At 38.4% G+C, this 25,687-nt stretch overlaps 1 protein-coding gene across 1 annotated transcript; it reads right to left on the bottom strand.

Annotated features, from left to right (window-relative positions):
* Nucleotides 1-25,687, bottom strand: MEP1B (meprin A subunit beta). The gene is made up of 15 exons (XM_040548696.1): nt 25,625-25,687; nt 21,448-21,466; nt 21,205-21,255; nt 21,056-21,099; nt 19,939-20,017; nt 18,702-18,819; nt 14,911-15,089; nt 13,711-13,929; nt 10,369-10,521; nt 8,992-9,207; nt 6,349-6,816; nt 4,425-4,607; nt 3,485-3,935; nt 929-1,133; nt 1-18 (listed from the first exon to the last, which is right to left on the bottom strand). Exons 1-15 carry the CDS (start codon nt 25,685-25,687, stop codon nt 1-3), a joined length of 2,466 nt encoding a protein of 821 aa, XP_040404630.1.

Genomic DNA, 25,687 nt, shown 5'->3' with positions numbered 1-25,687 from the left:
TCAGAAGGATGTTTTATTCTAAATAGGAAAAAAAAATGTCTTAAAAGACATATATGTAGGGAAGGGAAGTATGTGTATACTATAAAAGCATTACTTTCAAAGAAAATGAAATAACTTGTTGGAAGACATAAAGTAACAGTGACAGTATCTGGCATTACAAAGAGCTACTGCACTTCAACAGCACATCACACAAACAATGTTAGGACAAAATTCAAATTGATCTCTGTAAGGCTATTCCTCATCGATATGCTTACAAAATTTCTCCTGGGCCTTGTAAGTCCCTCTAAGTTATGTCATTCATGTTATTTCCAAGACTAAGTCACTATTTAAACTAAGGGTCTGGATGCCTGGGACTTTATGAAACTTCCTATCAAAACAAGTTTGAATATCTTATTTACTTCTGATCCAGTCAGTTTTAAACTTCTGTCTTTATTTTTACCTGTTCTTAAGCCATGGCTACTTCATTCCTTGCATACAGAAAGTCCATTGAATAAGGAAATTGATATTAATTTGCTTTTTTTGTTTTGGCATTTTGGGTTGGTTTATTTTACTGTTATACCCAGGTGTTTTAAGGGGAGATCTTTAGCAGAAAATGCTGTAATAGATGTAAAATTCTGTAATAGAATAGTTCACTAAGGGAAAGACACAATTTAGTTACAAGCTGAAAATGAATGTATTTGTTCACAATCTCCCACTCGATGTAGGCTCCCATCAGGGCAGTAAGATTGGTGGGGGTGGAGGAGGAGTTTTGAATTAAGTGGCTTTTTGGTGTTTGAAAAATTAGTAGCACTTAATAGAGCTCTTTAATTCTTAAGCTGGAGTCTTCAGACTTCAAAAATGTGACATAATCCAGCTTACTTTTTACTGAATTTGACTGTTTACTTTTAACAAATATATATAATCTTTGTTGAAAAGGCAAAATACTTACTTCTTCTTCTAGAGTCAGGCTCTCTACTTTTTCCTTTCCTTTGCTGTATTTCTTTTTAAGGCAAACCGCAGTTGTGATAGTGACAATAAGCATAACAACGAATACAGTTATGGTCGAAGAAACAGCTATTATAGTGTTTTCTTGAGTTGAGCCTTTCCTTTCACACTTTTCCCCCATGTACCACCAGTTGTCCCCTGCTGGACATCTAGAAAGTAAAAGAACAAACGTGTGGTATCACTTAAAGATTGAAGGCATGAAAAGACTACTTAAAATATTGCATATCTGATGTGCTGTTTCTATATCCCAAACTGTATCCAGATTACCTGTCCGGATAGACTGTACCCTTTCTTCAGCTTCCCACTGTTTTACAGGTCATTTCTTCTATAAGACAAAGAGAGCCTTTGCTGGAAAACCTGAGCTTCAGCCTGACTTTTTTTGTCTGTTTCAGGCTTGGCCACAGCTGATCTGCAGAGCTGTTGCTACAGAATGGTCTTTTGCTACCAACAGGCAAGCACTGTGAGTCACTCAGTTCACTCATTTGCTTCCTTTTCCTCTAAGTTTATAGCACTTCTGCTGATAGAAAGCTCATTTTCCATTCCGTGAAACTGATACCTGTCACTAGAACCACTATCATGTAATATTTGCTTTCACTATACTAATTGCCTACTATCCAGATGCAATTCTGCCTTTTGGCACGCTCAGCTTTTACACAAAGCCCTTCTATCTTCTTCACTCAGTCAGTTAAAAAAGCCTTTATAAGTAGTAGCTGAATAAACTCGGAGGGGAACTGGTCCAGAAGCTTTACACTGCTCTTATCACATCAAGCCACATCTACCACCCTCCAGGAAATCTCATCCTCCTGATTCCTCTTATGCTCTTTGCCTTCTTAATTCTCAACTCACCTTATGCAGCAATTTGAACTTGCAAGATAAATGGGGTCAAGACCACAGGCCAGACTCTGTATCATCGACCTGATAGCACCTGAAGCAAAATTTAGGTGCAGGAATTACCCCTTTCTAAGACTGACCCAGCTAACCCATCACATTGCCCTCTCCCTGCTCAGTACTTCTCCACTAGTAGATGTGTAAGTTCTGGTCAGATCATCTCATTGCCAGAAGGGGCTTATTTTCTAAGAATGCGTGTGAGCTGTCTCTGCCTTCCCCCAAAGAAGGCAAGATTAACATTCTAGCCATCTTCTGGTTTTGCACTAAACACAGCCTCCAAGCCTTGAGTCCTTCACCTTATTCAGCATCACTTTCAGCTCTGAAACTTTTTATCATGAGCATGTGAGGATCCCAATGACCTAACTGAAAAAATATATGTGCAGTACTACTGAATTCACAACTGCACCTATCTTTCTAACCCTTTTTATTCCTTATGTCATTGTTTTTCCATTTTCTGTCTAAATCATTTATTCAGAACTACATGCTCAGCCCTGAAAATGACTCCATTGGACTTTATGTGATCAGGCTTAAAGAGAGTTATTATCACATCCCTAGTTTTCCCCTATCACATCCCTAGTTATCCCCTATCACATCTCTAGTTTTCCAGTAGAAAATTAGAGCAGAAAGTGACTGCTGGTCACACACTTCTCCAGTGTGACATGTAGGACACGTAGGCACTTGAGCTTCAAACAGACAACAGATGTCAGAAAATTCTGAAATCAAGCATAACATTCAGAATGACTTTTTTTTTTTTTTTTGTCTTCTTGGAACAGCTTCTTGACATTTTCTTGCACCCATGATCTGCTTCTGATGTGTTGCACAAGCCCCTTTACAGAATTGTTTTTTAAAAGGTTCCTAAATGGGGAGATATAACAGTGAGTCATACCGGCTCTTGTTGCTCTTGGCCTTTAGACATTTGCCTCACAGCACTCCCCCAGTCTACCTGCCTTGGCACTGCTTCACAGCATGTTGTTACTATCTTCAGCCTTAGAGTTTGTCTGAGAGCAGGAACAATGCTAATCAGCCAGGTGGGTTGCATAAATGAATCCACAGAGGATTAAAAAAAGTTGCTATTCATTTCCTTGCAGGGTAAACAAGCATTTTGGTCCTCAGCCTTTGTCATTGGTTTAAAAGCAAGCAACTAGAATTGGTTAATTTGTGGTCGTAATTTTCTCTACACAATATTTCTGAGTAAAATTTTAAAATAAAGTTATTCTGCTTACACTGCCTGAGAGCTATTAAAAATACTTTATACTGATACAAATCTTATTTTGTTTCAAGTGCATTTATATTTAACTCTTGATTTTGCTATAGACTTCTGAGGAGATGCGCAGTCCTTTTCATAACATTGGACTAACGTATCACTCAAAATAAGTACATTCTAAACATAATTTACAGAAAAGTCAAACAGAGTACATCAAAACGGTCAAATGTCAAGGACAGGAACTTTGTTGCCCAAACTGGTCATAAGTCTCTTGCAATAACAGATTTTGGAGATTTTTTTTTTTTTTTAATTAGCTATAGTCTGTCTTTCCTTTCATTAGGAACAAAGATGTACTCTACTAGAAGCTTTCATTACTAAAATTGTATTTGAGTGAATAAAGACAGTTACCTGCACACTGCTTTCCTATCTACAATAACGCAGACACCGTCATTTTCACACGGGTTGTCTGGACAGGACTCTGGAGTATCTCTGTCTGGCTCTTCGGTCAGGGTGTCAGAGGCTGTTGGGATGGGTGTTTTGGTGGTGGTAAGCTTAGCTGTGGTGGTGGTGGTGGGCTTGGTGGTGGTGGGCTTGGTGGTGGTGGTGGTGGTGGGCGTGGTGGTGGTGGTGGTGGTGGTGGGCTTGGTGGTGGTGGTGGTGGTGGTGGTGGTGGTGGTGGTGGTGGTGGGCTTGGTGGTGGTGGTGGGCTTGGTGGTGGTGGTGGTGGTGGTGGTGGTGGGCGTGGCGGTGGTGGTGGTGGTGGTGGTGGTGGTGGGCTTGGTGGTGGTGGTGGCAGTGGAAGTATTCATGACAAAGGTTGGTGAGACACTTGGCTGAGCTGATACTAGATGTGATATATCTGCGTGAGAAAACACAAGAAACAAGGCTTTTACTTTATGTCTTTTTTTCCTCTTATTTGAATGATAAGTTCTAATAATAAAGAGCAGAGATCCTGTGAACTACCTTACATCTTCCTCTGGTATAATGGATAAAAAGACTTTTTTAACTTTCAAGAGCATGATGTATTTTGGAAATGTCCTAATTTCTTTAATTTTTTAAACAGCCAATCTTATTCACAGTACTCTATTCAAAATAATTTGCACAGGAGTAGCATCATTTTATACACTTAGATTTCAACCTACACATGAGATAATGGATTAGAAAAAGGATGTAGCTACCCACACATTTATTTATACATGATTTGATTTTAGATACATCAGTAACACCAAAATTGCTTATGTAAAGTACATCATGTATTTATATCTACAGTACTTGTGACTAGTTAATATGTGACACTGTGTATTTTTTGTATTATTAAGAATATCAGCTAACATCAATGTTCACATACCTTCCATTGTTAAAAGAATATAAATACCGTCTTCTTTAATAAAGTTGCGGCTTCTAAGTCTCTGATGAGTTAAGAATGTACTTATTCCACTTCCTGGACCTCTCATGAATGTAGTTCCATTGGGAAAAGAAGCTGTTAATCCCACTTTATCTGGCCTATCCCAAACATAAGTTAATGAAGAATCTGGAAAAAAAAAATAACTGAATATGAGTGTGGGACCACTCTGGATTTTTTTCTCAGTGGGGTTCTTTCCTTCTCAGTTAATCTCTGCTGCAAAGTAGTACTAAAGCCTCTCTCAACACTCAGGACAGACTGTCCCCCTACTTTGCCTGCTTCTGCTCATTGACATCATGAAGAGGGAGATGAGAATAAATTAGCTGAAACTCAAGGAGTAGAAACAATGCTGAAACTGCCTACAATTTGTAGATTTTTTTGTTTGAGATTCCACACTGATGAGACACACAAGACAATGAAGTTTTTCAGTGGGTTGATCTGAGGTATTGAGAAAAGAGCCTGCTGAAGATGAAGTTATTGGAGTGCTGGTTGAAAACCTCTTGTGTTTTTTTTTTTTCTTTTTTCTTTTAGTCCTTTTCAAGTGTATTGGGCAAGAAGATGAGTAGCACATGAATCACCTGTAAAATGTATTAATTCGGTGATTCTCAAAAAAAAAGAACATCTGCTGATGTGGATGGAGGACAGAGTGTACGTGAACAACACAAGTGGTCACAGGCTGCTGATGTCCCCTTCATTAGACCCTAAATCTAAAATCTCAAAGCTGAACATGATTGTCTATAAAAGTATCCAGCAGGGAGATCAAATTGCTTGCTCCAGTAAGTCTACTGGTTAGAGAAAGGATAAGAGTCACAAGGCTTATCTCAGGAATCTGGGGCTACAAGCAATACATAAATAAACAAGGGATAAGGGGCAGAGCACAAACAGACTGCAAGTCCACAGCATTAAAGAAGGAAAAGGGCTGAGAGCTGTGGCCATAACAGCAGAGAGCACAGGGAAAATGCGAACCATCTGTGGGGAACCTGATGTGATCATCATTCATTTACAGGAGAGGCCATTTGGTCTTTCTAGATTACCCACATTGTTTTAACGTAGAAACAGTGTCAGAGAATAATGAATGTCAACCATGGATTATTATTTTTTAAATAATACCAAGAAATAGAAATTTTAGTGCATTCCTTCCTTTATGAATGTTGTAGTCTGAATGCCCAGGAAACTAATACAGTGGTGGAGGTGGTTTCTTTTGGCAAAATCTTTATATTGATGCAGAAAATCATTTTGGCTTAAATTCAATCTTTATCCAATGCTGAACATGTGGTTTTAATTTAACATATCTCCTTACAGAGTTTCCTAACATTTCTCAGAGCTACACCTTTACATAATTTGCCTCCTTACTGAGTTATTGTGGACAATTGCTCCTTATCTTGTCACACCTTGAACAAGTGCAGATTATGTAATATGAATCAGTACTTTGTCCATCTGGTTTCTGGATTTGCGCTGACACCAGTTCCTTTTGCAAGGAGGGAGATGGTGTGTTTAAGGGCTACACTTTCACCTGCTATCATCTGTGCATATTGTTAATTCAGTATTTTTCTCATCAAGCCTTCTGGAAGACTTGCATTCTCATTAAAGCAGATATAAATGCATCTTCACAGAGCATATGAAAGAAATGTTAGGCATGGATGACCCACCTCTTTCTTATGTGAATCTACTTCGAAACTGAGGGTCCCAGCTTAACCTACCTTACATGTTCAAATTTTTCTTGTCTGTGGATCAATTATATTGCTGCTGCAAGGAAATGACCCATTCCAGAAGCTAAAAAAGCTGAACTAATTTGCACAAAGAAAAAAATTAACTCCGTATCTTTTGGCTGTTTTAAATGTATTGGGTAGCACATCTGAATTTAACTAACCTGATAATTTCAGAGGGTCTGTTGTTATACTTCTTTGGTTTGACATCCGTTGACGAATATCAGGATGCTGGTCAAGCAGAATCATGGTACCTTGTTGCCATGCACAGGGCCATTGCAACTGATCATCATTTGCTCCAGAAATCAAATGCAAGTACATTGCTAAATTAAATGGGTTATCAGCGGTACCATTTACATACAAGCTGACCTGAAAAGCATACCCTTTACTAGAGTAAAAAGGTGGACTGTATATTCTTCCTGCTGGCCCTGCAGGACTCGTGTTGAGGAGATGTGTGAAGTTTCTGATATGCCAGGTGTGGTGAGGACACTGTGTTTCTGACAAGTTGATGTCATCAATAGAGAGGCCTCCTTTTGACAAGCCAGTTCCTCTCACACCTTCAAACACCACCCGGAATTTACTTGTGACATTCAAAGAAACGTGATGGAGCTGCCAGTAATTTGCAGGTGCACCTGAAAAACAAGAGTAGGGATTTCTAAGTAAGCAGTACAATCAAACACTGTACAGGTCTAGAGAGCCTATCTTAATGCTGTGTATGAATTCCTCAGTTCCACTGGCGTTGAAGTGATGGAACATTTTTCTTCTACATGTTACTTTTTTCAGTGCAAGTTCATATTCTTTCAATTCATTTTTTCACCAGATTTAATATGCATAGCAGCTCTTTAATTAGAGTGAAAACAATGGTAATGTTTTCAGACTTCTTTTTCTTTTACATTTTTAAAGAACATTGCATTAAATTAGTCCAAATGTTGTGATAATTAAATTTACAAAATGTCACCTGTGTTATTGCAAAGAAAAAATCAGAGCCAAATATGTTTAAATAACTGAATAACAACAGATCCTAAAAAAAAAAAAAAAAAAAAAAAAAAAAAGCTGCAGAGGATTCTGGGAGCCTAGAAGTGCAAGATATGTTCATTTATTACTTTTTTTTTTTTTTTTTTTTTTTTTTTAATATTTAAATGGCTTGCTGGAAATTTGCCTCTGCAAAATCACTATTCACCCATCAAATGATTAATGATATTAAGTTCAAATTAGAGCCTGGCAATTGTAAAACCTACTTCATGTAATAAAACCTCAGTGCAAGTCTGGTTCTGTGTCTAGAAGTGCCTGCACTAGTAAATCCCACTTGACTGCAAGAACAGTTTGCACAGAAGCAAAGACTTTTGCACAAAGGACTTTTAAGGCAAGTGAAAGAAGTGAAAGTAGGACATCCTTTGTTAATAGTACATGCAGCAAAATAATTTCTTTTGCTGGCTGGTTTCTGTTCACCTGAACCGAAGGCCAGGCTTTCAGCTACATTTCTGGACCAGGCAGTGCCAATCCCAAGTACAGAACTCATGCTTCACTTTCCTAACAGTTCTAAACACAATATAATGTATCTCAGACATGAAACTCATTTTTTTTTTGCTGTTTTTCATTATTGTTGTTTTAATTTGGAGGAGAAAAAATAAGCCCAGAAACAAGAACAAAACACCCCACTATTTTCCATTAAATTTCCTCCTGTGTTAAGTAATGCCTGTTTGAACTGCACAGATTATATGCAAGACAGGTGTTTCTGACTCATGTTCAATGAGCAAAACAGCTACTGCAGTGTAATATGTCATGCCCCCACTGCCTGCCCTGCTCCTGGCTGAAGGCAACCAGAGCTGCTGCAGAACAGCAAAAACAGTTTTGGGTTTGTAAACAGGCACGAATAGTAGCTGAGCCTAAAGGCACAGAAAGAGGCAGAAGAAGCAGACTTGATATCTACTATGTAAAAGAACTCCCCAAGACCTTTGTGTAACTAGCAGACTGAATTAGTTGTAGCTGTAATTGAGATCAAACAATAGTGAAATATCTGAGGATATGGTTTAATCAAAAGGTGACTTTGGCAATTCTAGCTTAAGGACCTCTTTTATCCATTAACTGACATCTGTTGCTCATTTTGCAGACCATAGACTCTTAAAACCACAAAAATTTAGTTTTCTTCAAAATACAAATCATGGTCTGCTGCCCAGGGAGGTGGTAGAGTCACCATCCCTGGAAGTACTTAAGAGGCTGGTGGATATGGTGCTTAAGGACATGCTTTAGTGGTGGACTTGGTAGTGTTAGGTGATGGTTGGACTTGATGATCTTATGGGTCTTTTCCAACTTAAATGATTCTATGATTCTGTATTTCAGATAAGTCACTCCAAACCTTGTTGAAAAAGTAAGCTGAATTGTATTTATCTTTTTTTTTTTTTGTCTTTGTATGTTAGGTATTCCAGGGCACTTATACTTTCTATTTCTTTATTACTTCTTTCTTATTCATTGCAATTTAGTCTAATGACCAACTTCATCTGTTGCTATTGATACCAGCAATTCTATAACAGTCAAAATGACTGTTCATGGAATTTTAGCTATTTTGGTGAGAAAACTATCTTGATAATGCAAGAGTTTGTAATTTGTTGTAATTGATTATATTATAGGAAAATGGTTGACTGAGGATCCATCAAGTATAATTTCACCAGCAGAGATTCAATTACATAGTTAGAGAAGAAGCAAAAGAATAAAACTAGGAGATGAGTCACTTTCATACAATATTTCCCCCAAAACTTTGAAATGGATACCAAGTATAGATTAAACCAAAATGAAATTTTATTCCATACCTTTTATCTGTTCAATGAATCTCAAAGTACCATTTGGATGGGCTGAAGAATACTCCCTGACCCAGACATGGAGCAGATCGCTTTCATTTCCACTGTGATAGAAATAGAATTGCAAGCACTGAAAGCCTCTTTTGGGATACAGAATTCGGCTCTCCAGGAATGCCGTGCTTCCCTGTGTGACAGCACTGGTATTGAAATGCATGAAGTAGCCAGAACCTGTCAAAATTAAAAATGAATGGTAGAGGAGAGTGAAAACAAATTTTTCCTGCTGCACATGTATTCTTAACATCATATTTTGATAAATCTACAAGACAGTAAAGTTAGGGTTACAGTAAGCTATATCCTGTCTAAATCTTCAGACTGAGGGCTGGTACTTGTTCATGTTCTTCAGGGGCAGAACTGTTCTCCTTTGAACTCTATTTTTCTCTTTTTTTTTGGCTGTCTCTAGAAATTTGTACTCAAAAGCATGGGTACTCTCGTTTAACTGTTCACCCAGAGCCAGTAATTCACAGTTGACATTCTCTCTGGAGGACTGGTTTAAGCTCCTGAACTCACAGTTTTCTTTGACAAATTAGGAAACTACTGGCTACATTCTTTTCATCCCAGAGCAGAGCAGGCTGAGGGGAGGCCTCATGGCGGCCTGCAGCTCCCTCACGAGGGGAGCGGAGGGGCAGGCGCTGAGCTCTGCTCTCTGGGGACAGCGACAGGACCCGAGGGAACGGCACGGAGCTGGGACAGGGGAGGGTCAGGGTGGGTGTTAGGGAAAGGTTCTGCACCCAGAGGGTGGTCGGGCACTGGGACAGGCTCCCCAGGGCTGTGGTCATGGTACCAAGCCTGACAGAGCTCAAGAAGCATTTGGAAAACACTCTCAGACACGTGGTCTGATTTTCGGGTGGTGCTGTGTGGAGCCAGAAGTTGGACTCAATGATCTTTGTTGGTCCTTTCCACCTCAGGACATTCTATGGTTCTACAATTCTATGATTCTATGTGGATTGCTCACCTGAGCCCTGATAACATACGTAATTGCTAAATACCAATCCTTTCCAAAAATTTACTGAGCAATTATTCAGAAAAGCAGCAGTCTTTCTGATGTGCCTGTACCATAGGTTAGAACACTTTACATAATTCTCATGTGAGGATGTGACACTGAGATTAAAGAACAGATCAAAAGAGATAAGAACATTGAATCTTCTCTAATAAGCAGAAAACAGAATGTGTCACATGGCGTCCCTAACTATACAGTTTTATATTGCTTGGTTCAAAAGTTAACTGTAGTCTGTCAACAAATAAACATAGAACAAGGCCGAGAGCAAAGTCAACTCACTTGCCTTTGCAGAAAAATTTTCCCAGAGAGATAAGAACAGTATTTTTTCGTACCTTCACATTCTCCCATGTTAGTATGATCAGTATGAGGCCCAGTAGGAACCTGAGACAAACGCTGCCAATCACTGCTATCATCTGAACTTTGAATCATGCCACAAATATTTTCAAGTTCAAAACTGCATGTGTCCATGAAACTTAGGGAGGAGGCTATAATATTAAATAAATAAATAAATACATATAATAAAAGCATGAATCTCTGTTACACGGCACACATTTAGTACAAGATATTCAAAGTCAAGAGCAGAGACAGACTAAGAAGTGCAAATACAAAATAATCAGTGGCTTCAAATACCATCAGCATTCATACATATAAAGTTCAGGAACTCAAAGCATTTGGCAATTAACATTGACTTTAATAAGATGTCATCGGGACCACTCTGGGCACTTAGCAAGCACAGGAGGCTGCCAGCTAATTATCATATGATATCTTTTATTTTTAAAAGGAACACTAACACCAGCCCTGACAAATCAACCTTCACATAGCCAAAAGGTCTGAGGACTTCCCATTCATTCCTCTGCTTTCTTTAGGTTGTGATACATGGTCACAGCTTTTGGTAAAGTTTCACTAATTTACCTACTGGAGCACTTATTTTGAAATACAGTACAGCAACAGCATTTCACTGCAATGAGCAATTGCTCATTCTGCTTGATTTTCAAAATGCAGAATTGGAAAAACATTTGGTAAAGGTACGTTTGAGAGTGGTGGATATCTCATCTCATACAAATTTTGAAGATCTGGTTTGGATATTAACAAGTCAAAAATAAAGTGGTGGAAGACTGCCGTTGACTAGGAAAGGGAAAATACTGTATGAAATGTTTTCTCTGTTTAAATCAAACTCTGGATGAGTAAAAGAAGACACAGACCCACAGTCCAGGTTTATCCCTATTCTTAGATTTGTTTCGCGTTGTACTACAACTGAGTTCTGTGTAACAGCAGCTATGATTTGAAAATAACTAAGTTAATAAAATGTTTCATGATTATTGCTTTTCAACCTATGTATAAAATATTGTGTTGGGTTTAAAGGTTTCATTGCACCACAAAAAAAGGACCTTGAGTGTCACAAAAATCAATCGCAATGGCATGCCAAATGTTTCACTTAGACTGTAGCTCAGGGAAGCACTTAAATTTGAACTGCTGCCAAATTACTTGCACTGCTGAGCTATTTTGTACTGTCCTCATAGAAAGCTAACAATACTCTATGAGATAGCAATGCTATCAGAAGTGTTGTATAACTGATACTTTTTAAGATACAGTATTTGTGCAATGCTGTAAAAAAATAAAAATAAAAATAAAACAAGGAAAGATTTTCACGGTAAATGTTATATTGAAGGTTGGAGAAAGAAAATAAATAAAAAACAGCAAAGGTGTCAACAAGAAAGCAAGAAGAATTGTGAATTATTAAATGAAAGAACTCTTTGAAATCAAAACATGAAACAAAATATGAAACCAGTTTGCCCAAACAGGAAAGCTGTACCCTAACTAATTAAAAAGTGCTGGCTGGCATGGCATGCTGAACTCAAGGAAAAGAAGAGAGAAAAGCAAGACCCAACAGCATTCAGTCCATTTCTTAGATTAATTAATGACACAGGAGAAGGGCTTTTTGAACCTCATCTGCACTAAAAGACAGATATTTTCTCACTGTTTAGTGAAAGGCTGGACTGGAAGACAGCACATGGGGGGATGAGTGCTGAGTCCTAACTTCCAGTGGCTGAGGAACCTCATGATCTGTTCTGTTACTTAATGTACTAGAAAGGGAAAACTTTCTGAAATCTACCTTTATCATATGCCCTGAAGAAGAAACCAGAGCAGAACTAAAGTACCGGTCAGGAATACTTATGCTGTTGGTTGTAGTTTTGTTTGTTTGTTTGTTTGTTTGTTTGTTTCAGTTTTAAGAACCAAGTTTTCAATTTTTAATGTCAATTCCTAACCTCAAAGGCCTTTAGCAGGAATTCAGCTTAAAGTTTTCCTAAAATCCTGCTCAGAAGAAAAAAAAAAAAAAAAAAAAAAGGCAATCTTTTGATTCCTCTGGGAGAACACCTGCCTGGCATTCTTGGTCTTTCCTCTAACTTGAAAGGATCAGTTTAGCAGCTGGGTGGGTGAGGGCTGGGACCCATGAAGAACCTGTCCTCCATGGCACAGGGGCCATTGAGCAATCAGTGGGTGATCTGAAGACCACTTATGAATATCGTACACCTTATATATACTATGCCAAGTGACAGAGCAGGGAGAAGAGTAAATCCTGATTGCCCTGAAGGTAGTGGGAGTTTTGTCACTAGTTTCAGCATGTATGGAGTTTATTTCACTAAGGACATGTGACTGTTGGTTAAGAATAAAGTTATAATGTCATGAAGAATTTATATAATATGTGAGAATTATGAGAAGTATATAAGATTAATGGAGAGTAAGAAGGACCCTGTCCACTGTTAATGACATCCTTAGCTCTAAGCACTTACGTAAGAGCTAATTGACTGTGTGTCAAGTGCTGGAAGCTAAGGCTGAGTGCAAGTGTGTGTTTGGTTTAGACCCATGTGAACAGAAATATTTCCATCAGAACATTATACTCATAAAAATACACTGTGTTTTTTTTTTTTTTTTTTTTTTTTTTTTTTTTTTTTTTTATGTAATTGTAGGACCTTACTCACTGCTTGGTGTACTGAGGCACTGAAGTAAAGTTTTCATCTGAGTGCCAGGGCACAACAGATGCAGTCACAATTCAGAATTATATTGCCCAGTCTCTTATTGTCACTCAACTTTCTAAAAGAAATCCCATGTGAGCAAAACCGGTCTTTTGACCACTTTTCTAAGGGGCTGGTTTGAAACTAAAATCAACAATTTTCAGTGCTCGCATTTTCTTCCTAACAGCATCCATAACCTATTTGCATGGACACACATTCTGTCTCACAGACTGCTTGAGAGCTGAGTAGGTATGAGAGCCACAGCAAAGACACTAATTTCTGTATGCTGTCTGAACAGCTGTGGAATAATGGGGGTGAAGAAAAAAAAAAAAAAGAAAGAAAAAAAAAAAGCTTTGTTCAGAAGCACATATTTTAAACAGCCACCGAAGGGATGAACAAAATCAGCTGCTGAGAGAAGCTGGTTTTTAACTAAAGGTCAAATGGAACTGCACAGAAAACTCAGCTACACAGCAGTGTTTCTGCAGGAGGGCTATGTTATTTCTAGCTGTACCATTATTTCTGGTGTTTTTAACACAATTCACTTCTCCAAATACGTTTGCGTATCTTTTACTTGTGGCTGGATGAGTCCAGCATGTATATATCACCCTTATTTCCTTCAACTACCAGAAGCAAGAATTTAAAGGAAATGGAAAAACCTACAGCAATTGTACAGTCGATTCAGTTTCTGGAGATCATAATCGCTAAAATCCATCCGCTGCCCTATTACATCCATGAAGTCTGGTATGTTCGTCACAATAGTTGGTTCAGTCCCATTCCTGAATGCAGTTTGGCTATAGTGCATCACAGACGTATAGTCATAGGGAACATTCAGGGAGTCTGATGTTTTATCATCATATTTATTGAAATTATGTTCTTTACCTGAATGGGAAAAATAAAAGGAAAAATCGTTTATTGCTGAAGATGGCCAAGTTTTGATGTACATAAGGTGTCAGAGAATCCATTAGACCCCCCAAGAGTTTTTTTGGTAATTATTTTCTTGTACTTACTCTGTAAAACTGTTTTAATCCTAGACTAGATTTATTTAGCTTCCCTTTTCAGCCACTGGAATGTAACATGATGATTTCTGCTGCATGAAGGAAGGATTTTTCACAAATTAGAAATCTTTTCACCATGAAGCTACTCATAAACATTGATGGGCTTGCGAGTCCTCTGAGTATGCCTGAGCCAGGCCAGCACCATGTCTGGGCTCAGGCTTGTTTTCAAAGCTGCATGGAAGCCACAGAGGATGGTGGTGTGCTGAAGTAGGCATCGACCACAGCCCTAAGGAACCCTGTGCCACAGGCTGGCTTGTGCCAAATATGCCACAACGTGGTTGTAATGGAAAGCTGTGTTGCCGAAATAACAGCCTGCATGATGGAAACCTAAAAAGGGTCTCCCCAGCCTGCATGCCCTCCCTGGGGATGCAAGCAGAGGAGAAAGAGAAAGGCCAACCCCTTCCCTCCAGATTTTCTGCTGGTTTTGGTCACACCAGGTTTTGCAGGGCAGGATTATTTTTTAATTATTTAAAGGCTCCCTCAGTAATAGTGATTTTATAGTATCAGACAAATGAAATTACTCTCTTCTGTTGCTTGCCTGCATGGCATTTTGCACAGTAGGCCTCAGATTTCTGGTTAGGACTCTGGGAACTGCCGTGACACGAGTAATAACCACAACAACAACAAATGAGGCTGTCTGTCCCAAATAGATGCCACTTGACATTTAATTGCTTGATATGCTGGCCTTGAAAAATAAGTCAAGGCAGGAGAATATTTCAGCCATGGGAGGAAGGCAGAAAGAGATGTTCCACACCCAAAATACATCACACCAGAGCCCGAATGGGAAATCAACGGAGTGACTGACCAGACTGAATCCTGTCCCAGATGATGGACACGTAGTCATCCCGGTCGGACCGCGACTGCTCGTGCCAGAAGCCCAGCGCGTGAAGGAACTCGTGCTCAATGGTCCCAATCCTGTCACAGTTGGCTCCGATCGAGAGCTGCTGCAAGCCCACTTGGCGGTTTCCCACTGAGGACCAGCAACTAATGTGGAAATAAGATTGAAAGATGGATCTGTGAAGCACATGCCACTCCTGTGCCCTGCAAACTCCAGATTCAGTCCGTTCAACAGGCATATTTTGAGTGCTAAAGTTACATTTTCAACAGTGAACACTTTTTCATTGATCTGTTTCTTACTGGATCCCTTCCTCCCACACTTAGCTCTGCTTCGATGAATATGCAGTTCTCCCGCTCTGGCTGGATTGCTTTTAATAGGTTTTCATTAGCAGAAAAAAAAAAAAAAAAAAAGAAAAAAAAAAGTTTATTTGTGACAGAAAAAAGGGACGAAGACAAACATCAAAGACTATGGGCACATGATTTGAAACAATTTATTTACTGCAAATTAACAAGTTTGCTGCTACTAAGCTGGACCATCATAACTGACTGCAAGCACACTTTGGACCTGCCTTATTGCCAGACAAACCATGGTCATGCCACTTCTCACCTCTTCCATCTCAGCTGCCTCTCCACATTGTGCTGGCCTTCTGCTTTGGTGAGGGGTTGCGACTGCCAGGCCAGGTCCACCCCAGGGGACCGCACTTACTCTCTGAAAGGCTGGTGGGTCTGACAGGGCTTTTCATAACCTCTTTTCTTTCTTGCTATTTGTGAGACATGGTGCTAGGGCACTTGTTGCTGACACACACTCACAAGGCTGTGCAAAACCACAGCTATGCCGGAAGTTTTTATTAAAGAATAAAAAAATAAATAAATCTGTGAGCTATCTGCACAAGCCAATAAAATGGCACCCCATGTCCACAAACTAGCAAGCACATTTAAATTGATATTTTACGCAGTAAATAAATCAACACCTACCCAATGAAGTCCATAAAATTAATAGGGCACAAAATACACCATAGAATTTGCAGTCCCATCACCCCAGAAATGTAAAAAGCAAGCACACCAGGCACTGTAGGACCCTGCAACTTACTAGTGCAACATACTCTACAGGATTTCTCTTTCCACAAACCAGCACAGGCCTTAGCTATTGATTACTCATTAAAATCACAGCACGAGGCCTGGGAGGGAGCATATACAGCATCCATAATTTCACTGGCTTCCCTTGAACATGGCCTCATATTGACTATGATTTTTTTTCTGATAGTGCAAAAGTCTAAGAAGTCCATTATAGTTCTGGGCCCACTTTATACTAAAGCAGACACCTCTGGCTTTGCAGCTGCTGTGTAGAGCGCAGCAGGCTACAAGCACATCCTGGACACTTGTTAATATCAGCATCCAAACACCAGGGGATGCAGTATCGCCTTGCCTTCAGTCTGCCAAATGCCTACGACACCATCATTCCGCAACCACAGAAGGAGTAAACGTGCACTCTGCATCACTCAGTGCTGAGAATAAAACCATGTGAGTGGGACAAGGGACACCTGGGACCACCCCAAGGGAGTGATGTCTTTAGGAAGGGAGAAAATGGTGGAAAATGCCAGCTTCTCCATACGTGTTAGAGCCTGTTTCACCAATTCAATGCTTTCTGCACTGCTAGTTGCTCTGTCAGAGGCTAGAGGAGCAGGGAAGTAACTGCTCTCACTAACCTCACCAGCCTGCTTTTTGGAAGACAGGTGATAAGGCTATACATGCCATCAATAGCAATGATACTACCTACAAATTATTAGCAGCAGTTATTCCAGGCACATTTTTACACCAACGTCCTCCTAAAAAAAAAAGGAGAGAGCTTTTTGTGTAGTTTTTTTTGTGTAGGGATACACTGTGTATGTGTATCAGAGACTGCAGGCTTGTTTTTATACAAGGCAGACAACAGAATGACAGGTGGTTTCCTTTGTGGTTGATTTCATTTGAATTCAAAAAGATAATCCAGGCGAGAATTTTGTGACCTGCTAGGAAAGTTCCCTCACCTTTTTCTACATGTTTCATAGATGCAAGCCAGATCAGAAAGGTGAAGATGATTTATCATCTTTTTTTTTTTTTTTTTTTGGTGCAATAAAACTTTATGAATCTGGATGGCATTGCCAGGACCTTTGTGCCTCTATGTGTGCCATACCTTCTGGACTGAGTTCTTCAGTGTGCAGCCAGCGGAGTCCTAGCTGACAAACAAAAAACTAGGAATGGCAGAGTGGAAATGGGTTGTTTCATGTATTCTTTACCTTGTCCATACCAGACCATGGGAATTGAATGAAATGAAAGGCAGTTAATGCAGGGTTTGTTCTAGTAATTTCTTTGTACAGCCCAAAGCTAGCTCACTGAAACTGGACAGCCATTTTCAGGAGTCTGCTGAGTTTAACTTCAGGCTTGTAAAAAGTATGGTGACCATGGATAGTTTTAGTGCTATAATAACTATGATAACTGAGATAATAGAAACATTTCAGGGCAAGCAACACACCAGGCAAGAAGGCAAGACACATTATCCAAATAGTGTGACTTGTCTTAATCACCATGACTCATTTATTTCTAATAGGAAGTAAATAATAAGTTAATAAATGAACCATTGTGCAGAAGTCTCTGAATTGTCATAGGCTAAATACTGTGGTACGTTTTTTTTTTTTTTTTTTCAGGTACAATTATTAGAAAATGCATGACTTATGTGACAAAGAACTCTAGAGTTTAGCTACATGAGTTTTCCATTTGGCTCAAAGAGCCAAAGAGTCGTTAGACTGGGAAAACACATTGCTTCCTAAGTCTCCACTTATACATCTTTTAGGACTGAGTTTGAAAGTCACGTGCTTAGTATGAAGAGTAGAAAATGTAAAGAGACAGAGACTAAGGAAATTTTGAAACAATTATCTGCTACAAATATCTCAGAACAAGATAAAGGGAATGGGAAATATTTCGATTATCAGAAAATCTTTTCCCATTTATGAATGCATTCTTGTATCAGGAAATTATTTTCAGAAAGTAAATTTCCTCACTAGGCTACCAGGATTTCCCTGATCTCCTTATCTATCGTGAGAGAAATAGTCCAGCATAGCTTGGAGAATATATTTGTTCTGTTGCACTGTTTGGTAGAGACTATCTTAGCGAAGAAGTTGATGCAATTTTGACACCTTTTTCTAGAATCTTATTTTGCAAAACTTGAGGTGAAATAGCATAACTATTGATCCAAATAGGTAAATAAACTGAAACCTCCATAAAATGTCTCAATGATGTGCTGTATATAAAAATATCTGAATGCTGATCTGACATTGTTCAAACAGAACTCCATTTGTTATAATGAAACAAATTTGTTTTCCCACAGCTAAAACGATCACATTTCCACTGGGTATATATTTTTTTTTTCCTAAAAACTAAGGTATGCTTACTATGGCCATGTGAAAGTGACAGTCCATATAGACAAAGATCAGTCAAGAAGGTAATTGGCTTGTTTCAGATCTTTTGTCATGCCAAGAAAATTACCTCTTTAAGGTCTTAATTACTTCTTGTATTTAGAAACAAACATCAGCAAGAAATTGTTAATTACTACCAAGGTAATACCTGTTTTGGAAGCTACTACAATTTCTAGTTAAAAATGACTGGAAATAGGACACAACCAAACTAGAAAATTACAATCAGATGAATTTTAGAGTGAATATTGGTCATAAAAACAGTCTGTAGCCAAAAAGGATTACAATTATTTTATATTATTCCTCTTACCCACTTCCTTTGAACACAGATATATAATTCTTCTCTCCTTCCCAAGGTTTGAAATCAATACAGGTTTTGAGTCGATACTGTTCAAATGCCTTGAGGATGAGCCCCTTAGCATTAATTTCTGCAAAGCAAACAGCGTTCTTGTCAATATTGAGCCAATCGGTTTGTCCTGATACCCGTATAGAGCAAGTCCTAAGGGTGGATCTTGCTTCAGCAATCTTTGATTGAAATAACCAAGCTTTTTGCTAGATTAAGGCCTGAGTAAGAACCTAAAAAACATAAATTAGGCAGTTGTGGCATTTTATCTTTTTCCTGTTTTGTTTCTCTGTAATTCTGCTTTGGTACTTCAGTATAAAATATGACATGTTAGATATATAATACATCATAGCGTGTGGTTCTTAATTTTGTAAATTCTCTCACTTTGTTGAGATTTATCTGAGCAAGTATTAAAGAAACAGGGAACGAAGACATTGGATTTCACCTAGTGCAAACTGCAAGCTACATATCTGTCATAGAATCTCTCCAGGACTTGAACGTGCTGACTTTGTGTCTGGCTTATCTCCTCTGAGCAGATTGCATGGTTTCAAACCCCTCAATGTTTTAGCTCCTAACCTAAACTGGGGGTGGGTGATATTTTTCTGTCATAGACCAGAAGGATGACTCCTCACTGTGTAGTGAGGGCACAGTCTCCTCACCTGGTATACAGCAAGGACTCCTACTCCCTGTCTCACCACTCACCTCTGCCATGCAAAGCCACAGCTGGGTGGAAGTGAAGGGAAGGAGACTGGCTGTGATGTGTCCCTGGCCCCACGGCAGGGCACCTAGCAATGTGTCATTGCAAACTTATTTGCAAGCCAGAATAGCAAGTTGCCATCAGTGGTCTAAGTGATATAAATGACCAAGTAAGCTTCCTGGCTTTAAAAAGATCTTCAGTGCCATTTTATTTCTTCTGCTTAGTACAGTTTCATGTCTTAGACAAGTGCCTTTAAAAACAAACCAGTCTGCTGGGTTACGGCAGGTTAAGAAGCATCCAGGTTAAGAAAGGAGGTGGGACCCCAGCCCCAAGACCAAGGTGATATATCCTGCTGGTGCACACCTGGGCCTAATCCTGCTGTGGGAAATGCTCTAGACTTATAGTGTGGCACTGGGAAGAGGAAAAGATGCCACAGATATTTGCTGACCTGTATTTAACATTTCAATCAACATGACATAAACACATTGTCAAGAGCAAATACTGTACCCAGGCTATCATCAAGGACATAGGGGATAACGTGGGGCCACCGATAGTTGTCACCAATGATGGAGTTTCGCTCCTGCATCTGAGAAAAAATAAGTATGCAGTTTTCAGTACAAACTGATCTATGATCAAAAACTAAAACAGTGCTAATGCAAAACGCTAATGCAAAACATGCATTATGTCTCTTACAAGTCCATTTAAGACATATAAGGAATCAAAGAATTCAAAGACTTTGACAGATCACTCAGAGGTCCATGGCTCAGGTTTGAAGTCCTTTCACTCTCTTCTACTAATGACTCTGATTTCTGCAGCATTTTCTCCATACAGATTGCCTGAGATTTTGATATGTTTGAGCAGAACTTCACCTCCTCTGGGAAGCATTAAGATCTAAAGTCCTGAAATGAGCACAGACATCAATAACTCTCTAGTTTTTCACAATGCAAGGGTTCGTTCCTGTGCCCTTAACCAGTGCTTTCTTTGCTTCCATTGATATGCCTGAGCAGCAGCAGTTCACCTAAAGGGAGAGGAAAACACTGCCCCTTTTAGGCGTATAAGACAATTTAGGTGTTTTCACTAGGTATCTTTGAGGTGTCATTAGCTATGCAAATATTTTTTAATATTATTGATTGGACAGGGATATGGGACAGATGATTTAAAATGTGGTATTACTCACAGATCTAATTTTCCAATGGCTTTGGTGAATCTACATATATGATGAAGGTTTTGCAGTACTGGTCTGTAAAGTTAATTGGCTTATAATAAATATTGTGCAGATAAATTAAGAATGTTTTATATAACCCTGTCTGGATGTGATCTGTGCTGCTGAATATCTTAAAAGTGAAAATATGAAAACCACAGTGAAGAAAACACAATGTTAATAATATTGACTAATGGCTAGACTGACCTTATTCTAGATAATGTTTCTGCAAATCCACCCAAATCCTTCATTGTCTATGACATTTGTAGAAATCTATCCCCAAACATTTTCAGTTTATTGTAACATAAACAGTATTTATTGTTAGTATGAGCAGGATGCATCAATCATTTTCATGCCACTAACACTTTACATTGCATAAGTCGATGACACAGTTCTTGTGTTATATTTAATATTTGAACTCACCCCATCAAGTTTGATGTCTCCCTCAAAAAGGTCTAGTCCTAAAGCTAAAGGGAAAAGGAAGTTAACATACAGTTATTCTATTGATCTATTGCTACCAAAAAAAAAAAAAATGGAATTTAAAAGAGAAACTGAATTTAAAAAGAAAATACCTTCATTGATGTCAAAGATGTCTTGATCAATTCCTCCATCTACGTCTATTTCTGAAAAGTAAAAAGACAAGTGAGGTAGGACATTAGCCCTTGCTGTTATCTTTATGATGTGTGAAAATTAATGCAATAACAATAACAGTAATTATAAATCTGCGTCTGTCCTAGTGATGTTTATGAGCAGCTGGGTTTTTTTTTTTTTGAATGCCTCCCATGCATACAAATAGATCTGTAAGCAGAACTCACCAGTAGTTTCTGGAGCAGTCTGGGGAGAGGGAAGAAAAAAAAAAAGTATTATTAGAAAGGCACACAGTGAAATGCAACTAACATTATTCTCTCAACGGTATAAGAGTATAACAGTTTAAGTTTTATGCTCAACTAACAGCACTTAGCACCATGCTTTGTATTGGGCTGATCGGACCAAATGTCTTCTCCTTTGACTGGAGATGTTCATTTGCTTGTGACAGCTTTGGACTCTCCCACTCCAGGTTGCCCAACAAGCAAGTCACCCAGTACTGCTCCTGTGAAGTTTTCACAACCTATTACTTCTATGAAATTTGTATGTTTTTATTTGCATGTTTGAAAAGAAGTTCAAAAACTGAAGGTAAACAACACTTAAATTTTAAGGCCTGACAATATAAGTTGTGGATACATCAAATAGTAAGTTATAACTCCAATTCTGTATAGCAGGGTGGGATTTTTACTTTAATTCTTGCTATAGTTTCCTCCCCTACTCCTGATTGATTTTGTTCTCTGTATAAATAATTTGCTATCTTTCCTATATGTAATTTTGCATGTAAGATCTTTTAGAATGTATTTTTCCACTGTGGTAAATATCTGCAGCTTCCATTAGAAGCAATGAACAGTACAAGCTCACAATACTGAAAAGCTTCAAAAATCAAGTCCATGTAGTCCAAAACAACATTAAATTTTGGTCAGTTCTTCCATCTGTATAGTGGATAAGAAAATTGTATGGCCAGAATATTCAAGAGAGATTTAAATGCATGTGTTCTTTTAGACATGAATTTTGGCACATAAAGATAGGAATAATTTTGAAGGCCAACATAACTGAGGGCCCTAAGACTGATTGGATTCATAAAAAAACAGTAACCAAATGCAGAAGAAAAAAAAAGAATATATATATATTTTTTTCATTTGGGAAAGGCTCAGGAAGAAAGTATAGAAATTGCCAGAATGTCCTGCTTTGGCTTTCTAATGAAAGATTCCTTTTTCAATCTGAAATGACTGTCTTGTAAAAATGTCAGCAAATGGCACAAAAAATACTGTAAATACAAAAGCCTGAAATCTCATTTTATCCTTTTGATTCATCTGAACTAAAATGATTTCAAACTGTTTCTTCATCATTTTTCTCAGATTTTAATCATTTTTTCTGATTGCTTAAGAGGGGAAAAACATTTTTTTTTGCCTAACCAACTGGAGGCTATAATTTAGAAGTTTAAGATTTTTTACCTGGATGTGTCAGTTCCAGAAACCATTGAGTAGAATCTGTTTCCTAACCCAATTTCTCCTGAAGCGGTCATGTTATTAGAGAACAAGTACCTCACAGTTCTGGGTTGTTTCAGATTATGGTAGGTTTCAATATACCTGACTCTTAAAAACCTAGTGTCATCATGGAAAAGTCCATTGTAAAACCCTTGCTAGAGTTGTGCAAATGTAAATGCACAAATGCTGAAGGATTGATTTTGCTCTCATATTTCACTGAGTTAACTGGTGTTATTCAGGTTTACACTGATACATGAGAAATAAAAACAGTGATTTAGAAAAAGAATAATCATATAAATATATATGGATACAGTTCAATAAAACAAAATATATTTTCCAGACAAATCACCCATAAATATGTAATGTCAATAGATGTCTCTTGCATTCTGAAATTCTATTGCACTCATATCCTATCATTATGTTCCTTTATCACAAGATATCCCCAAGACAGTATCTGATCCTTGTATTCAAGATCTGAAATGAAACTTAAGCTTATAAAACAAGATAAAAGTATGCAAGCGAAATGTGTCATACATGCTTTGAGCAATTTATTGCTATTAAACTCCCGCCCTCAGACAGACTTCCAGGTAACGTGAGAGAAAAACATTGAGAAGTAAAGTTTGTAATATTAAAAAATTAAAATCACATTGTGGTCTTTCCTGTTAAAGATTGTTGATGGAGGAGAGGAATCATAGCTATATGTATTGAATAAACTTACAGCCATTAATGGAAAGTAAAATTTCTTTAGTTTCAATAATTACAATGTTCCCATTTCTACTAATCAGAAAACGTAACTGCTCTAAAGGTAAAAACTGGCTAGCTCATGGAAAAGCTCCTCTATCTGCAGCCAAAGCTCATAAACTGAAATAACTGTAGCTAAGTCCAGTGGTATTTATGGTGCATAAACCAAATTATGAGGCCATCACTGAAGAATACCACATTCAGCAAGCAACTGAAATCCAGGCTGGTCCCCGGTATCTGAAAACTGTTGCTGAATGTTCTACGCAGAAGGAATTCCTTTCATCATTCCTTTCTACTTGTTTCTGAACAAAATTAGGTCCTTAGGCATGTGAATCCGAACAGCAGAACACTGAATTCCCAAAGGAGTATCTGTGTATTACTTGTTTGAGTAGAAACAGCTTCAGTCTCAGCACCAGCCTGACAACTGAGACCCATACGATGAATTTCTAGTCTCTGAAAATGTTGTGAACAAATAACAGATTCACAGTTCACAGTCACATACAGGGGGAGGTTACATGAACTGCGGTTTACCAAGGAGGAATCTAATTTAGTCTAACCAACGCTACTTTTAAATCTACCCAGAACATTTTTTCTGAACATTTATAATATTTTTCCCTAACTTTGGCAAACAACATGATTCATGTGAATTAAGTTACTTTAAAGGTGGGTCAAACCATGGCTTGTCAGCACATTTAACTGTTTAGTAATTCAAGTGCACCCTGAACAGTTGGGAAAAACACCTCACCTATTTTAGTCATTGAAATTAGACATGTAATCAGTGGAGAAATAAATGGGTAATTGTATACATAATTCATCTCTCCTGAAAATAGGTATGGCACCGCCATGATGTCCTGGCATGTCTAAAAGATGATGTACCTCGCTGAGCTTCTACTCAAAGATGTGATGAATCACCTGATGAAAATTTCCTGGTCTCACCACAGACTTCATGTGGAATATGGTCAGCTAGTTTGGATGAGACATCCTAACTTACCAGTGTTTTCTCCAGACTATGTAACTTAAGGTATTGGTATCCAGAAGTATGAAAGGAGCTCTTCCTGGCCATAATGAACATGGAAACCAAGTAAGTAGCCCTCATGATCTTAAGCTCCTGCCTCACACAGGAACTGGTTATTAGGAGTCAGCTTGATGGGTGATAGCTTGTAGATGCTGGTAGCAGTCTGCACCACCTGTTGTATGATTTATAAAAGCCTTCAGTGGAATCTAAACAAGGCTGAGGGTTGAGTGTCCAAAAATTTGGTAACAGGGGAAGAAGAAGTTGTGATGTGTGAGGAAATAGAAGTGTAGGGCTCAAGGCAGTGGGGGATACAGGGAGCTATGTGAGTTGGGGGGTTGGGGTAAAACACTTGACTGAGGGAGATATATGAACATCTCTTAATGGAGAGGAAGAATATCTGACTGCCACAGCAAGATATTGGAGCTGGATTCACAAAATCAGACAGTTAAGTTGCATAAATTAAAAAAAATAAGATTATTCCTCTTAAAGGAATACCTTACTCTGTAAATTACCCTGAAGCTATTAACAACAGAAGTGAACTTACAAAAACCCACTGGTTTTTGTTCTCTGAATTAATTGTATTGTGTATCACCAATACACCTGGCCTCTACAATGAATTATCACAAAATCAGCAAAATACTACCTTCTCTACAAAAGAAAGGAAATACAAAATCTCAAAGCTGTCATTGTTATTTTTTGGCATTAAGCAGTTTAGCTGGACTGGAGAAACAGAGAATGGTCATTAAAAAGCAAATCCAGCAGCTAAAAATGCATCATTTTCAATACAAAATGTGTTGTAGTGAGAAAAACACACACACACACATCATATTTCTATTCAAATATGGAGTAGCAAAATAAATTTTAATACTTATCTTGGCTCTAACTCTAGACTTACAATTCTGGTAACACTACTTTTAATGCTAGTGGACATTTTGCTCAGATGGGGCGTGCAAGTAGGCTCTTCTAATGTATAGCGAAGCCTATTAAAAATAGCAGCTATAGGATCCCAAGGAAACAGAAATCCTTTTCTCCTCCACAAAAAAAAAAGACAACAGACTTCTTATTTTGCAACAACCACATACTTAAGTCTTTTCTTCTCAAACTCATCTCAACCTGCATCATTTACTTAAGAATATAAAGAATGTGTATTCTTTGTTTTCTTACCTGGCTCCAGACCACCTGCAAGAGAAGCCACGTTAGGAGCACAGGCACAGAAAACCAGTCCAT

The sequence above is a fragment of the Cygnus olor genome, chromosome 2 (assembly GCF_009769625.2).
Source record: "Cygnus olor isolate bCygOlo1 chromosome 2, bCygOlo1.pri.v2, whole genome shotgun sequence".
NCBI lineage: Eukaryota > Metazoa > Chordata > Aves > Anseriformes > Anatidae > Cygnus > Cygnus olor.
The sequence above is the reverse complement of the archived record's forward strand: the minus strand, read 5'-3'. Positions and strand labels throughout refer to the sequence as shown.